General features: G+C 41.4%; 1 protein-coding gene across 1 annotated transcript in view; it reads left to right on the forward strand.

Annotated features, from left to right (window-relative positions):
* SMAD1 (SMAD family member 1) overlaps positions 1 to 17,157 on the forward strand; it is a 71,221-nt gene that overhangs the window by 49,740 nt on the left and 4,324 nt on the right. The window contains exons 3-6 of the mRNA XM_034771817.1: positions 3,098 to 3,355; positions 5,912 to 6,028; positions 10,312 to 10,533; positions 15,855 to 16,111. Coding sequence (XP_034627708.1) covers positions 3,098 to 3,355; positions 5,912 to 6,028; positions 10,312 to 10,533; positions 15,855 to 16,111 — 854 coding nt within the window. The remainder of the gene's footprint in view (positions 1 to 3,097; positions 3,356 to 5,911; positions 6,029 to 10,311; positions 10,534 to 15,854; positions 16,112 to 17,157) is intronic.

The raw sequence follows: 17,157 nt of genomic DNA on the forward strand, positions 1-17,157 counted from the left end.
TCTACTCTGAAACCTTTTTTGTTTTGTTTTGTTTTAAATTTCCTTCGGCAGGGATTAGGGCATTGCCTGCATTTTCTACCACTTGTGATAGAGCCTTCGGTGGCCTAGTAGCTAGATTGTTGGGCAGAGGGATTGGAGGGGGGACCCAGACCCTCCCCAGGGTCGTGTGTAGTTCGACCCCTAAACAGGGGTTGATGGATCTGCCTCTCTGCGGGGGGAGGGGGAGCTTTCAAGACCTGTTGCCCTGAGCTACTTCCTATTAGTCTCTTTAATCTGGGGCAGGGCCCTGCTAGTTCAATTACCCCACAGTTGGGGCTGAGCTGTAGGCTCCCCTTGGCAGGGGAAGGCTTATTTGTCTCCAGTAGCTCCGAAAACTGCTGCTGTCTCCTCGCCAGTCAGCCCCCAACTGAGTTTGGCTCACTTCTTTTCTCCCCCTTATTGGCCTGGCATTGGCTGCAGGTATAGCAGAGTGGGGCTAGCTGAGCCCACAGGTTTTCTTTAACCCCTGCTTTGCTCCTTTACAGTAATGTTTTACATCTTCAAAACTCTTTTACAATTTGGAATAATGCTTAAATTATGATGTAATACAATACTTTTTTTTGCAAGTTCTTTTCTCTTCTCCACCTGCCAAAGCCACATCATGTACCTGGAAATGGTTGGAGTGCAAGGGGAGGGGAAGACACGGAGGGGGAAATGTACAATTTACATCTGTACTTATTCCTGTTTTTCTTTTTTAAGAAGGGCTCCGTTCCAACTGGAAATAGTGTGTGCATGCCTTGGGAAAATCTGATACTGCTTTTTTTAATTGCTAAACCCATATTGAAAATATCCTGTTCCTCCAGCTATTTTAAAAAATGCTATAAATCGCATGGCTTCCTGCGACGTCATGTATGTCATTGTAGGGGTGGGAAAGGTAGATGGTGTACTTTGTTTTTCAGATATTAGCTTAGAAAAGTTTGACCTTCATCCGCAGGAAATAGATATATAGGGAAGCCGTGTTTTAATGCCCAGAAAAGTAAGGAAGAATTATTTTTCCCTTTCCCATCTTTATATCTTCAAACATAAATTCTCATTGTTACCCTTTTCACTTCTTATTTATTAGGCCAACACATGTTTGCTATGGCAAGTAATACACTATTTGAACTTTGAGTAAGACGTGCTCAGAAACCCAAAAGTTTTTCAGAGCAAACTTTAATGAAAAGAGGAATCCTAATATTCAGAGGAATTGGAATTTGATGTGTGCTGTGTTGCAACTGGTAAGATTTGAAATATTGAGGTGAATGTTGGGGTAAATCTAAATGACTTTCTCCAGTTATTAATTAAAATAGTTCCTTAGAAGCAAGGAATATGCATGATAGAATGAACATGTTTCTCTTACTCATTTGCCTGGTGATGTATTAGGCCAAAGAGCAAGAACTTCTAGCATGTGGAAGATGAAGAAACCTCCTCTCATAACGTACATTCATCCTCTAGTGTGACATTCCACTCATAAAATGAACACAGTTAACTATGAAGCAGTCCATTTAAAGAATGACCCCCTGGTTTAAGGATTGTAAATGTAGTGAAAACTGTGCTGAAGCCGCTGTTGGTGAAATTGGATGTGTATGTAAAATTGGTACTGATTTGACTTGCAGCTTGACCTTAAAGTCCAAGGGTCTGATCCTGCAACCCTTTCTCTAAGTATAAATTCCCCATGTTGTCAGGACTGTTTGAGTGAGTGAAGATTTGCAGGTTTGGGCTAGCTTCTCTAAATAAAACCTCCCCATAATATATCAAAGTCAAGAAACACTGCATACACTCTTGTGGCCTCTCGTGCAGTTGAGGTAAACAGCTGAGTTGCTTTCATCAGAGAGTGAGTTTTAAACAGAGGAATGAGAAGACCTTTGTTCAAAGTGCCACATGCATAATTTGCATCTGGGTCTTAGACCTTTCCTCACATGGCCAGACCAAGTTGAGAGGCAGCATAAGCCTCTGGGGTAAGAGACTGTATTTCTTCTATTCCCTCCCACCCTTCTCCTTCCTTCTCTGCAGGCTCCAAAAGGGATTTTTTCCCCCAAGTTTTCCTTAGCCTGGGAGTGAAGTGGGGTGGAACAAAAGGAATCATGTTCCATGTGTCTCCCACTGTTGTGTGCGCCTTCCCCCCACGGTTCTCTTCCTCCCACCCCTTCCCAAAATAAAAATCTACAGCTGTGCTTTTAAAAGAGCTGGATAAACTTCTGAGTGGTTCTGCCACTGCTATAAGGAGTTTGGAGGCAGAAATGCTGGGCTGAAAGAGCTGACTAAGATTATTATGTTTTAACACATCTGGTGTCCTGTTCATTTCCTCTGTTAAAATGAATTAAAAGGAAATCTGTTTCCCTGGAGTGTATGGATCTTGAGAGTGTGATCTAGCAAGTTCTGACCTGTATCTCGCTTGTCCCATAGTAACATAGGGTGGGACTTTCATTTGCCAGATTGCTCTGTTTTAATTGCATTATATAACCCTCTCTAAATTTGGCATTTGTTGGTAAATTGGCATAGAGGGTTAAACTAGTAACATTTTTTTAATTAACGTTGCGTAGGCTAAAAATAAAATTACAGCTGTTGGAACCAGGATTAGTTCAAGGCCCATGTAGTATTAGCATTGTGTTTTAAATAAAAAAAAAAAAAATCTGTCCTTATTAGCAGGGTTTTGGATTACAGACCATTAAACGATTAGCATGGGAACCAAGTGCACTAACATGAACTACATGTCAGCATTAAATTGTGAAATACATTGCATCTCTGATCATTTATTTTTTTAAAAAAAGAAAAGGTTGTTATAGCTTTTCCCTTTATTCTTCTACACTGGCCTTCCATAAAAACAAGTTTATGGCTGGGGATCCAGACAGCTAGTGTGATCATTGTGAATTTAAATTATGCAGTAACAGGATACGAGGAAAGGGTTCTTGCCTAGACATATGTTCCTAGAATGTGACTACCTCATTTCTGAGACACATCTATATGGCATAAGGGACTCTGAAGAACTCTTTTTACTTCATCTAAGTACAAATGTCTCTGCATAATATAACCCTTAGGGATCAGATCTTCAATGTTGTTTTTCTTTTTGCCCTTCTAGTTCTTCCTCCAGTGCTGGTTCCAAGACACAGTGAATACAACCCTCAGCACAGTCTCTTGGCTCAATTCCGCAACTTGGGACAAAATGAGCCTCACATGCCACACAATGCCACTTTCCCGGACTCTTTCCAGCAACCCAACAGTCATCCATTCCCCCATTCCCCCAATAGTAGTTATCCCAACTCCCCTGGAAGCAGCAATAGCACCTATCCACACTCTCCTGCTAGCTCGGATCCAGGAAGTCCTTTCCAGATGCCAGGTAAGTTCACCTTCTGTAAGAACTAAGGAGAGTATAGCTAGATATTGCAAGTATCGTTAAGCAAAAGCGTCATCAGCCAGCACTTAAGTGTATTCAGTAGCTAGTTGAAGAGATGCTACCTAACGTGGCGACTAAATCAGGCTGCCTAGCAATAATGTTCAATTTTTAGTATTCTTTCTAATGCAGGTAAAATACTTTGTTTTTGCTTTACAAATCAGCTGTATTTGGAGGGGGTGGGTGGGAGGGAATAGTATATTATTGCAGCATTGAGTCCTGATATAGTTTGGGGGAGGAGGGGTGTTATGCACATCTAATGTTCTGACAACTATTGCTACAGAATGTCCTTGTTCAGGAAAGAGACTTACTCTTAAGTTCAGCATTTAGGTTATGGTTCTATACAAGATGTTTCCCAAGGGGATTACACTACCACCACTTGATTAAATTCATTCAAATGGTGATGTAATCTCAAGAAACAAATGCTTCAGCTGCAAAACGGTCTCTTAGCAGAGGCCCTGGAAAGAAACCTTCAGCATGTCTGTCTTAAAGACAGTGGAACAGTTGCCTTTTATTTCTGTTTTGATTGTTGGCTATAGACATTTCTGTAAAAGTCTATCTTTTTGCCTGGTTTGTCCATGACTAAGTATCATGAAGAAAGCAGCCTCTGAAAGATGTTTTTGATTTAACTTTCTGCTGCTGGGAGAAGAAGCCTGGGCAAATAGTGTGCTGCCTTCCTTCCTTTGGGGCTGGAGGAGCGAAGGGGAGAGAGATTTGCAAATATAGACATGTAATTTCTTGTGTAAAGGGGGTGTTCATTGAAGTTAACTACTGATAGCTGTCTTCAAGAATTTCCCTTGATGTGTAAAGACTACAGAACTGTGTGTGCTGCATGCATGTGTTTTGTAATTTCTTCTGAAAAATCAGTACATTTTATGGTTAACACCCCCCCCCCCACACACACACACACACATTTTATTGAAAGACTGCTGATTATGATTTAGGCTCTGGGACTCCCTGTCCCAGTGGATACAGATCAGGTCACAGAGGTCCCATGCTTTGTCTGTAATGGGAAAAATCTCCTACAGTATCCCCATGCCAGATGTTTTATGATAGGTCATTGGATTTGGTTTCTGAGGAGTCCTGTCTTTGCCAGCATTCCTGGCTAGAGGTAAAGCAGAGTCAGCAGCTGCATTGAAGAAACTGAATGAGAGAGCATTGTGGTGGAAAAGATGAAAAGGCATCCATCTTGAGGCTCTCTTAGTCCTGACTCAGTATTCTGAGTCATTGCCTTGAGATAGGTCTCTTGGCAGACACCCATTTTGAGTTAGTAGAGCAGGAGGAGACCCAGTTGTGAAAATATGAAAGGAGAGCAGGACTATATCTAGAAATGTGAAAATTTTATATATGCTGGCTAAAATGATGGCCTTCTCACAGTACTATATAGACATACAAACAGTAGCATAACAGTTGCAATTACACAAATGCCTCAAAGTTCATTCGAGACCTAATAAAGACTCAAAATTTTGATCCTCACCCCACAAACTTAGAATTCTATTCCATGCTGCCTACTCTCCATAAAGGGGACTGTTTGTAAGGTCAAGCAGAAAAGGATAGTGAAAATTGGAAAAACATAGCTGTAGTATTACTGTAATGCTTAGTTGAGAGCTTTGTGTTACTAATTTTAACTAGCTTGAGATTTTGAAGGCCAGAAAGTTGCATGAAAGAAATGGTGTAGTTATTGGCCTGTTTGCCTTTTGGTTACTTGTCATAATAGTTAATGACTCACTTATTGATGGAGATAACAGTGCTGCATAGGCTGCCTACTTGCTCTCTGGTGCAGAATGGTAGTAATCAAATCTCATGCACCAGGGCAAAAAGTCTGTGGGGGTCAGGAAGGAGCTTTTAAGGCACTCCTAAGAGCCTAAATCCCTTTTGACAATGAGACTTAGGCTGTTAAAATCATTTTAGGTACTGCAACAGTGAGCACAGCAATGCCTAAATACCTTTTCAAAATCTGGGCCTAAATCTCTGTCCTTCAGTTCCCTATTTATAAACTGGTGGTGATATTTCACAAGGATGTTGAGGAGAAATTCATTAACACACGCAGTATGTTCAGATACTACCCGGATGGAGGGCCACATTGGAAACAACATTAATGAGATTAGAACCTCTTGATCCAAATCCTGTGCCTGTGTTCTGTTCATGTTCTGTATGACTGTAGGGCTGAAAGTGCTGAGCATGGAGACATTTAATGTATATACAATGCTTTGAACTTGTGAAGCACTGTTGACAGAAATGCAGCCAAGCTTTCACTTGTGGATTGATAGTTATAGCTACAATAAAAATTACTTATATTCTTTCATACACAGTAATCCTCTGCTTCCCTGAATCAAGGTCCATGATCGCTTTCTGAGATATTCTGATGAGTGGGTGGAAGTTATGGCTGAGTCAGGCTGAAAGTATTTCCAACTTAACGCTGAACTGTTTATGTGGGTGTGTATATATATGTACATTTTAAAGAGAGGGAAGGAATTGTATCTCTGCCTTTTCTATATTTAGCTGATACTCCCCCTCCTGCTTACCTGCCTCCAGAAGATCAGATGACACAGGATGGCTCACAGCCAATGGACACCAACATGATGGCACCCTCAATTCCCCCAGAAATAAACAGAGGAGGTAAAATGCTTCTATATGTGTTTTTTTTCTGCTTGGTTTCTAAAGTGCAGAGTCTCAAGTTTTAAGATGAATATTGATCTAGATTCATATTATTTAATGGAAATATGTAACTATAGACAATAAGAAAAACTAAAGGGAATATGGATTCCTTTCCCTCCTCTCCCAGCTGGAGTGAAATTATACTCTCTTATGAGCTTCTAGGTCTAAAAAAGTCTGTGACCATACATGACTAAATTAAGGCATCACCGTGTTTTACGTTTTAAATGTTGACTTCCAACCAGAAGAATCCAAAAGCATTATTACAAACTCTCATTTGTAACAGTCACTGAAGTTAAACAGTTCTTATGGTAAAGTATAGTAATTGTGTGTAATGGCACACAGCACACCTGTTAACAGGCCTTGAAAGGTATCTATTATGATTATAGTGACTTAATGAGACAGTGCCTGATGTTGTACGGTTGATATCCAGTTGGTGGGTGGGTGAATTTAGAGCAGGGAGTATAGTTGCCTAAATTGAGATTTGGTCAGGACACTGGCACTAACATCTTTACACTTGTGTAAAAGTAAAAAAGTGAATGTTTTAATACAAAGGGTCAGGATCTCCGTATGCTTCGTCTTCTGAAACACAGTACGTCCAACCAAAGTGCCTCTTAAACACCATTATATTGCACTGGCTTAGCTCTGATTTCTAGAGAAGAGCATGACACTGAATTGCCAACACTGCTTCTTGCAGCACTCTGGGTTTTTTTCTGGGAGCTTTGGGGGGAGGAATGTTTCCTTTCCCATGTAAGTAGTGACCTGGTATGACCCTCTTTAGCTTGTGAGATTGTAGTATAAGGTGGTATTGCTGCAGGAAAAATGTGTTAAATTCTTTTCATTTTGTTTTACGTCGTATGGCACAGGCAACTTTCTACACACGGCTTTTTAAACACATTGCAAATATAACTGCTGAGTAAAGGATTTAGTGCATTCAACACATGGTGAGAAATAGCCCCCTCTGAGAACACTTAGGCTCGCACAGCCGTGCATCCAGCCAGGGGAGAGAGTAGCAAGTTGAACGCTGTGCCAGAATGATTATAAAGATTACAAGCATATGAACAATTTAGCTATTGTTTAATTTCATACAAGTTTTGTTGTTAAGCTTAAAATGTCTGGGCTCACAAATATATCTGCTCTTTTAATATAATTTATATCGGTTCTGTGTTCACTTATTTTCCTTCTTCAGAGTGAGCTTGCATTTGATAAGCACCATCTTTGGCATTTTCAGTTGTTTTGCTGATCTATACACTATTGTGTACTGTCTTTTGTAGCTGATGAAGGCCCAAAGTACATTTATCAGTGTTTATACCTAACTCTGCAGACTTCTGCACATTTTTTCTTGTAAATACACTATATCTGTGCTGTGGAATTTTTGCATCACATGTGAGACCCTTAACAACCAAAGGAAATGGCTTGCATTTTTCTTTTCATTCTTAAAAGAGAAGATTTCTACTTGGTCTATTTTTTTAAATCCTTTTTTTTCCTGCTAGTAAGTTTAATAGTCTCTTTTAATTCACTGTTTCTTTAGTGGCAAGGGAAAAAGACAAATTTATTTCTTTGCTTATATCTGTCTGCTCATTCTTTGAGCTCCTGTCTGTTTGTGGTACCTATCCAGTGTCTAACTGCCCTCCTAAAAGGTCTGCTGTAGTTATATAAAAACAGTTGTTTCAATAAACTTTTATGTTAAATGTTTTAGTTGCAAATGTTTAGAAGCATGTTCTTTATGGAGATTTGTTAGTCTTAAGAGATTTGACTTAACAAGCTGCATCCTGTCACTGAAGCTGGGTAATTTCCATTGTTGGCCCATGCTGGGAATGGAGAGACAAAACGCACCTGCTCTGCATGACTTAAAGCAAACGTAAGGAAGTTAGTATGAAATCTGTGTGAGAGAGATATGATTCATTCTGTAAGAATGGCCAGCTGGCAAGATTTCTTCCTGAGTTTGAGAACTGGGGCAAAGCGGTAGCTTTGGTAGTTACTGGCAACTTAATTTGAAAGCAAAGTGTAGTAACCCCTTACTAGTAATTAAAGGCTGTTTTTACAATGACTTGAAAAGGCTTAACAGTACTGTGGCTTTACAGAACTTAAACCCCTTTTCATGAGCATTTCCCAGCATATTCTTGGTCCGCAGTGGACTTCACACTAGAAAAAACCCTGCACCAAGATTTTTCTCTCGCACAGTTTTCATCGCTTGACGTTGCATAGGCTACATGCTTTCTTACTATTTGTCGGCCTGATAATCACATTTTATATTTTTAAAATTCTGCTCATGTCCTTTTTATCAGAAAAAAATCAGTGTATGAAAATCATTTTTCTAAGCAAAAGGAAAATATAGAATGTTGGTCTTAAAGTTCATGTTGGCATCGGGAATGCGCTGAAAGGAGAAACAAATTGCTGCAACGTCATTGTCATTTTAGCACTTCAGCTTGCATTTAGGGCTGTGATCTGCAGAGCTGCTATCTCAGATTCCTAAACTGTGTGTACTAAGCCCAGAAACAGTCGTCGTCTTCACTTTAAAACCCTCACACACAGAACAGCCACATCCCATCTCTTATTCAACCTCCTTTATTTGGAGGTGATTTTAATAATTTGTAGCTATATTGGGCATTCCTTTTCCATTAAGTGGAAACATCCAAAGAAGCACATACTGTTGTTGGACACCCTGTTTGAAACTCCTTTGTCAAAGAAAATGTCCTTCATGCAAAGCGGGAAATCCCAAAGCAAAAATTAAAAAAATTACCTTTAAAACATCCATGTATTTTTAGAGCTTGGCAGGCAGGCGCAAACAGAAGATTGGATGCTTCAGGATACACATTTTCTCTCAAACTGTTGCAGGGTTTGCTAGCTGAATAAGGAATTGTTTGTTATGGAAGAACGATTGTTGCCATTATCAGAATATTGGAAAAACAAGTTTTGAGGGATCCTGATGTTACCTAACTAATGACCGTTTGGTATCTCATGAAATCTTAAAGCATTCTTATTTGTTAGTATTTAAAGGTTTGTTCAATATTGATGCATAAACCTTTATTCCATGGCATTTTGCTGAACTTCATTCCCTTTTTTGTAGCCCAAAATACTATATTCTGGTTCCTGTGTATAATGTAATTTCATAGCCTTGTAAATTCCCCTGATTCCATATTTTTAAATTGTTGCATAATTGTGTTCCAAAGTCTAAGCTTTAATTTGTTTTTTTCTTTTTAGAAAAGCCTCCTATCCCTTCTGATTTTGGGGGAAAAAATCTTCAGAATCTAAACTGAAGCAGTACTGTCTGCTTGAGTTTGCAAAGAGTATGAAACAAATGCTCTGAAATGTGAAATTTGCTTATGCATCTCATTAGGGTGTTAACACTGAAATCTAGTGACTACCTGCACGTTGACTATTTCATTGCTGATCACTTTAATAGAACCATCAACTTTAATGTGCGAAGATCCACTGCCACTGTTGGATGTAGTGGCTGATACTGGGGAAGGTCACTGTGAACCAATCCCGTGGCCTGTAGGGCAGAGAAATGAAGAATTCAAACATCCTCTTCCCAAATTTTAAAGTAATTTCTGCACCTGTCCAGTAGGTGAATGGGGAAAAGAGGTGCATCGCCTTCCCAGATGCAAACGATTAATCTGCCACCTGGATACCAAAAACCCAAGCCATGTCTCACTCATGTCTGTGTGGCCAAAATCCCAGCTGTCTCCTAGGCAGTTGTGAAAACCTCCAGCTGTTCTCTGACAATTTCTGCTATGTGATTTCTCATTGTTAATACAGAATTTTGTAACATGTAGAATATTTTTAAAATTTGGTAGCTCTGTAAAATAAACTGAGGGAGTACTTCACTGATTTGTCAACACTCAGGGTAGTGCTGATCTAGGTCATATGTTGCAAAGAACGCAGGAGTGCTTGATAGGTGTGGTTGTTGAGCCCACAACATGTTCTCTTACTTAAGTACGTGCTGCCAGCTCTGATATTTTTTTCCTGTGTCTGAAGTCTTGCAAGTAATTTTATCTTAACTGTATTTGTACAAATTCTTTCTTTGGCTCTGAAAAGTGGGTTTTTTTTCTTTCTTTTCTTTTCTTTTTTTTAATAATTAAATGATAGATGAACTCCATAGAAGAGTGCACTTAATTAGCAGTTATTTATCCAGAATTTCTCTGTGATCTTAAGCCAAGGTCTACAGATTGCAGAACTTTAAAGTTCAGACACATATTAGTTGCAGTGCCATTGATTGTAACCTTTTCTTTGTTTCTTTGCAGATGTTCAGGCAGTTGCTTATGAAGAGCCAAAACACTGGTGTTCTATTGTCTACTATGAGCTGAACAATCGTGTTGGGGAGGCATTTCATGCCTCCTCCACCAGCGTGTTGGTAGATGGTTTTACTGATCCTTCAAACAACAAGAACAGATTTTGCCTTGGGCTGCTCTCTAATGTTAACCGGAATTCCACCATTGAGAACACCAGGCGGCATATTGGCAAAGGTGCATTTAGTTTTTCTCTTGTTTGTTTTGCTTTCTAGCTAAATGCAGCAATCTGGGCTTCTTGCCTCAAGGACAGACCATTAGAACATGACTTCATAATGTATATGATAAACACAGGCAAATATATAATTTCTTTGCCAAGTCCTATATGCTTGTAAGTTCTCACCTGTTGTATAATTGCAGGAAGCTTTCTATCTTCTAATCGGTTTTTTTTATTGTCTGCAGACTCTCATCGATTTTAATTTTAATTAGCACAACAATTTAAGGCAGTTTCTTTCTCTCACACAGACCGGCTATTGATGATTCTGGAAATCTGAACTATATAACTGCAGCTAGCTCTCTGAACAAAATATTTTTTTTTTTTTTCTGGATTAAAGATAGCTAAATTGTCTGGGCCTTAAACTCCCTTAAAGGAGTATAGGCCTGCTAAAGTAATATTCCAAATACAGTTTAAAGGAGGGATTTTCAGAAGTCCAAAGGACAGTTCATGGTATTCCTGTCTGTGTCTTTGACAGTCTTCTCTCAAAAGAATTGATTGTTTTTAATTTAGCTTCATAATAGTCCATTTTGAGAGGAATGTTGTCATGTAAATTAAATCCAAATTGACTTATTTTAATTATTGTGGTAGCAAATGTGTTTGTTTATATTAGCAAGTTTACATTAGCAAAAAGCAAAAAAATACCATTGTAATACAAACAATAATGTAAACTTGCTTTTAAAACAATTTAATTTGGAGGAGCGGTGAGGTGAGGTGGTAGGGGTTTGATTTGCCCAAACCATAGGTGTATATTTTGAGCACCAATTGGTGTGGTATCTAGATGCTGAAAAAATTGTATTAGAACAAAATGGACAGTCAGACCTTTTCAAAACTTCAAGATAATAAAAAGCCATGTAGCGTGAAAAATAAAAGAAAGTACTTTGTGCATTTTTAGGCAGGGAAAAAATTCTATTGACCTTTTTTCCAGAAAGGGGTCCTTGGAATAAAAATGTATTTCAGGGAAAGGGCTATATTGCCTTTTAAATTGATGTACTATGAAATGGGTTTAGAGGGAAAGTTGTCTTTGAATGTCTCCCTACTCATTTTTTTTATGCTCAGAGATCAGTTTCTTACAGTGATGTTGTTCTGGACCTCACAGGAAACTGTTTTGAAACTGAGCTGGTGCCACAGGGAGATTAGTTTTCATACAGTTTTATTTTGAAAAGCATCCTTTTTCCATGTTAGTACCTGTGCTGCTCTCGGGTTCATACTCAGAGGTTCTGCCACTAAGTCTCGTTCTTTCTCTTTTTTCCCCCCACCCTGGAAAGTATCTATGTACTTTTATAGTTTTAAATAGAAAATGAACAAAGTAAACTTTTAAAAGCAGCCTTGTTGCAAGCAAAGTTCTACTGAAACATTAACTGTACAGATACCAGAGATACAATAACATTAACTGGGCCAGATACCAATGCAGGATGGAAAATGCAAGAAAGCTATAAAATAAGTACCTATATATAATGAATGATGGCAGGAATTCCGTGCTTAAAATAAAGCTAATTTTGATTTCATATTTAATGGCATCCTTCAAAAGTTGGAAGTCAAATCCTAGTGAGGATAATAAGAAGGTACACAAACTCTGGCAGGTTAAGTGTGTAAGTATAATAAGGCAGGCCAGGAAAGAACTTGTTAAAGAGACAAAAATTAACAGTAAGATAGTTACGTCAGAAACAGGAAGTCTGCTGAACAGGTGCCACTAAACTCAGGTGTTAAAGGAGCATGCACAGAAGCTAAGTGAATTCTTTGCCTCGGTCTTCACTACACAGGATGTGGGCATAGGTGGCAAGTTCTATGGGTCCGTGGTGCCTGGGCACCAGGAATATTCCTGGCCTGGGGCCTGGCTCCAGCACTGTTTGAGGCCGGGTTTCTCTCTCGGCCCTGTTTTCCACCCCCAGGTGCTTCTCTTCCCCTCTTCTCCCTCTTCCCCCCCCCCCCCCCCCCCCCCCCCCCCGGCCATTTAAAACGGCACAGGGCCCCCACCCACCACTGGCAGCGCAGCAAACCTGGGCGGCTTCCTGCCTGCTTGCTCCATGTGGCTGGCAGCCCCTGGGCAGGGTGGGTTGGGTTTGTGTCCATACGTGCTGCTCCCGCTGCAAGCGCCCCTGCGGCCAATAGGAAGCTGTCGGGACAGTGCCTGGGGGTATCAGCATGCGGAGGCCACCTGGCCCACCCCGCCTGGGAGCCCCAGATAAGCGCTGCACCACCCACACCCCCTCCCAGAGCCTGCACCCCACCCCTTTCCCACACACACACACACACCCTTCTGCCCCCAAATTCCCTCACAGAGCCTGCACCCCCCCGTCCCAAGTTCCCTCCTAGAGCCTGCACACCCAACCTATGCACTGCACCCCTCAATCCCTCCTCCTGCACCCCTACCCCCTGCATCCCAGAGCCCAACCTCACCCCTTCTGCACCCAAACTTCCTCCCAATCCCTTGTCCCAGCCCAGGGCCTTGCACCCCAGTCCCTTGTCCTAGCCCAGGACCTGCACCCCAGACCTCCTCCCTCCACCCAAACTTCCTCCCAGCGCCTTAGGCAGGTGCGGGGGGGCAGAGGGCTCTGGGCACCACCAAAATTTCTACAAACCTGTTGCCCCTGGATGTGGGTGAGAGATCCACATCCGAGTTATCTTTTTTGGGTGACACATCTGAAGTACTGTCCCTCATAGATATCCGTAGAAGATGTTTTAGAACAAACTGATAAATTGAACAGTAATAAATCACCAGGATCAGATGGTGTTCACCCAGAGTTCTGAAGGAACTCAAATGAAATTGCAGAACTAACTGCAGCATGAAACCTTTTGCTGGAAATAGCCTCTGTACCTGATGACTGGAAGGTAGCGAGTGTAGCACCTGTTTTTAAAAAAGGGCTCCAGAGGTGATTCTGGCAGTTGCAGGCTGGTAAACCTAACTTCAGTACTGTGCAAATTGGTAGACACTATAGTAAATAACTATCAGACACAGAGATAAACATGATTTGTTGGGAAGAGTCAACGTGGCTTTTGTAAGTCACACTTCCCCAGTCTACTAGAATTCTTTGAGTGTGTCAACAAGCATGTGGGAAAGGTGATCAAGTTGATATATGGTACTTGGATTTCAGAAAGGTCTCTCACCAAAGGCTCCTAAGAAAACTAAGTAGCTATGGCCTAACAGGAAAGGGCCTCTCGTACTGGTTAAAAGATGGGGAAACAAAGAGTAGGAATAAATGGTCAGTTTTACGAATGAAAAGAGGTAAACAGCAAGGTCCCCCAAGGATCTGTACTGGAACCTGCGCTGTTCAGCATATTCATTAGTGACCTGGAAAAGGGAGAGAACAGTGATGCGACAAAGTTTGTAAATGATGAAAAATTATTCAAGGTAGTTAAATCCAAAGCTGACTGAAGAGTTGCAAAGGGCTATCACAATACTGGGTAACTGGACAACGTAATAGCACATGAAATTCTAGATTAAGTGCCAAGTAATGCATGCTGGGGGAAAATCCCAACTACACATATACAATTATTTGGTTCTAAATTAGCTGTTGCCACTCAAGAAAGAGAGCTTGGAGTCACCGTGGATAATTCTCTGAAAATTTCAGCTCACTGTGCAGCAGCAGTCAAAAAGGCTAATGGAATGTTAGGAGCTATTAGGAAGGGATAGAAAATAAGACAGAAAATATAATTCCACTATATAAATCCCTAGGGCGCCCATACATTGAATATTGTGTCTAATTATGGTCCCCCATCTCAAAAAGGATATAGTGGAACTGGAAAGATTCAGAACAGGGCAACTAAGATGATGGGAGTATGGAATGGCTTCCCTATGAGGAGGAACTAAAAAGATTAGGGCTATTCAGTTTAGAAGAGATACGACTACGGGAGGGTATGATAGAGCTCTATAAAAACATGAATGGTGTGGAAAAAGTGAATAGAGATGCATTTACCCTTTTCCCACAATGCAAAAACCAGGGTCACCCAATGAAATTAATAGGGAGCAGATTTAATATAAACTAGATGAAGTACTTTTTCACACAGCACACCATTAACCTGTGGAACTCATTGCCATGGGATGTTGTAATGGCAAAAGTATAGCTGGGCTCAAAAAAGAGTTAAATAAGTTCACTGAGGATAGGTCTGTTGATGGCTGTTAGCCAAGATGATCAAGGATGCAACCCCAGGTTCAGGGTGACCCTGAACCTCTGATTGCCAGAAGCCAGGAGGGGGGAAAATAGGGATGGATCACTCCAACTGCCCTGTTTAAGATCGTTCCCCTGAAGCTCTGTTAACCACTGTTGGAGACGGGATGCTGGGTGAGATGGACCATTGGTCTGACCCAGTATGGCCATTCTTTTGTTTCTTGTATAGAAATGCCATTTAAATCTCACCATTTGTAAGAGGAACATATTGACAGCTTGAAGACATGGCCACAGATTGTTTTGTTGATAAGATGATATGGGAGTTACATCATCAGCAACATTTTACGTGGCCCATACTATTAAATGCCGTCAAGATTTTCTTTCTCGGAATTTCATTTACTTCTGTGCGTTTTTTCTGGTTTTGCTATTTCAAATTGATTATTCCAACAGTGGAAAACTTGAGCCCCACAGTTCGTAAAGTTTAAAAGCCTGTATGTGGGGCTCAGGAGGAGAGATCTCTAGAGATTCCACACCCTCCAGTATCCCATAGAGGTTTGTTGTTCCCCTGTAGAAAAGGCTGAAGGTATGGCCTCAGATCTTGAGGGGTCCATGAGAAGCCATAGGATTCACATGGCCTTAAGCTGTTCCTCTGGACAATGCACTGTGCTCTGGCTCCCTGGAAGTGCACCTCTGTTGAAGCTATCCTAACAGAAACTCATCCTAGCTAGTACATGCTGGGGGAGAATCCATCTTGGAGCTGTATTACTATTTTCCGAGGATTCTTTGCCTGTTCTCCCTACCCTGGGCCCAGTCAATCTTCTGTCCACCTTCGTTCCCTGAGTATGAACCCATGGGATGTGTGCAGATGTTCTGGCCCTGTAAATCTGTCATCTTGAACTGTTACAGTAATTTTCTTCTGTGTGGTTTACAAGAAGTGAAACTTTAATGAACAGGTTTCAGAACTTCAATGAACAGTTGATTTGAAAAACAAACTTTGGTGGAATCTGGAGGTACAGGTACAACAAAGCTTTTAGAGAGTCCTACTAGTGAGTGAAATATAATGTTTCTCTTTAGGCTGGAGAAGCACAAAAACATCTCCACAAAGATGTGTGCCAGATTGTACATGTGAGATGAATTAATTTGACCTGTCCATAACAAATATTTTTTCCTTTTAGGAGTTCACCTCTATTATGTTGGGGGAGAAGTGTATGCTGAATGCCTTAGTGACAGCAGTATTTTTGTTCAAAGTCGAAACTGCAACTATCACCATGGGTTCCATCCAACCACAGTTTGTAAAATTCCCAGTGGCTGCAGTTTGAAAATTTTCAACAACCAAGAGTTTGCTCAGCTTCTGGCTCAATCAGTGAACCATGGCTTTGAAACAGTGTATGAGCTTACTAAGATGTGCACTATCCGTATGAGTTTTGTAAAGGTAGGTAAGAGTTCAGTTGGGCTTGTGTTTTGTAAGCAAAATAATATTCCCTTTTGAATTACGTTAAATAATCCTGGTGAAAACAGTTCCATTTCATGCCTTGTATTGGAGAAGTTCCCCTATCAACAATTACATTGATTGTAAATGTGTGTTATATTTTATTAACGCTTTCTCTATAAAACAAAAGCTGTATGCATGTCCTTAAATATACAAAGCTATCCCCTTGGACAAACATCATTTTGTTGGTGTACAGAATTTTAAAATCAAAGGTACATCCTGTAGGTTCTCAGTTTCAGATTTCTCCCATTAAGTTTTTTTAGGTTTGATAATGGTGCAGTTAAGTAGTTTCTATCATGCCTAGCAACTATTCTTATTGCCTCAATAGAATGTTACAGTAGAACAGGAGTGGGCAAACTTTTTTTGGTTCGAGAGCCACATCTGGGTGGGGAAATTACATACAAGGCCATGAATGTAGGGCTGGGGCAGGGGGTTAGGGTGTGGGGGGGGGCCTCAGGGCAGGGGGTTGGGGCATGGGGAGTGCAGGAGGGGGCTCAGGGCAGGGGGGTTGGGTGCAGGAGGGTGTGGCGGGGGCTCATGGCAGAGGGTTAGGGTGCGGGCTCTGGCCTGGCACCAGTTACCTTGAGCGGCTCCGGGGTGGTAGTGGCGCGCAGCAGGGCTAAGACAGGCTCCCTGCCTTTCCTGGCCCCATTTCCCGGAAGCGGCCAGCACCATGTCCTTGCGGCCCGTAGGGGGTAGGGCAGAGGGCTCCACGTGCTGCTACTTGCCTGCGGGAACCTCCCCCAAAGCTCCCATTGGCCTCGGTTCTCAGTTCCCAGCCAATTGGAGCTCCTCCCTACCCTCCAGGGGCCGCAGGGACATGGTGCTGACAGCTTCCGGGAGCGGCGCGGGGCCAGGGCAGGCAAGGAGCCTGCCTTAGCCCTGCGGTGCCATGGGGTGGCAATCCTGCAGGCTGTAGTTTGCCCACCCCTGCATTAAAATCATAGAAATGTAGAGGTGAGAAGGGACCTTGAGAGGTCATCGACTTC

This window comes from Trachemys scripta, chromosome 5 (assembly GCF_013100865.1).
Source record: "Trachemys scripta elegans isolate TJP31775 chromosome 5, CAS_Tse_1.0, whole genome shotgun sequence".
Taxonomy (NCBI): domain Eukaryota; kingdom Metazoa; phylum Chordata; order Testudines; family Emydidae; genus Trachemys; species Trachemys scripta.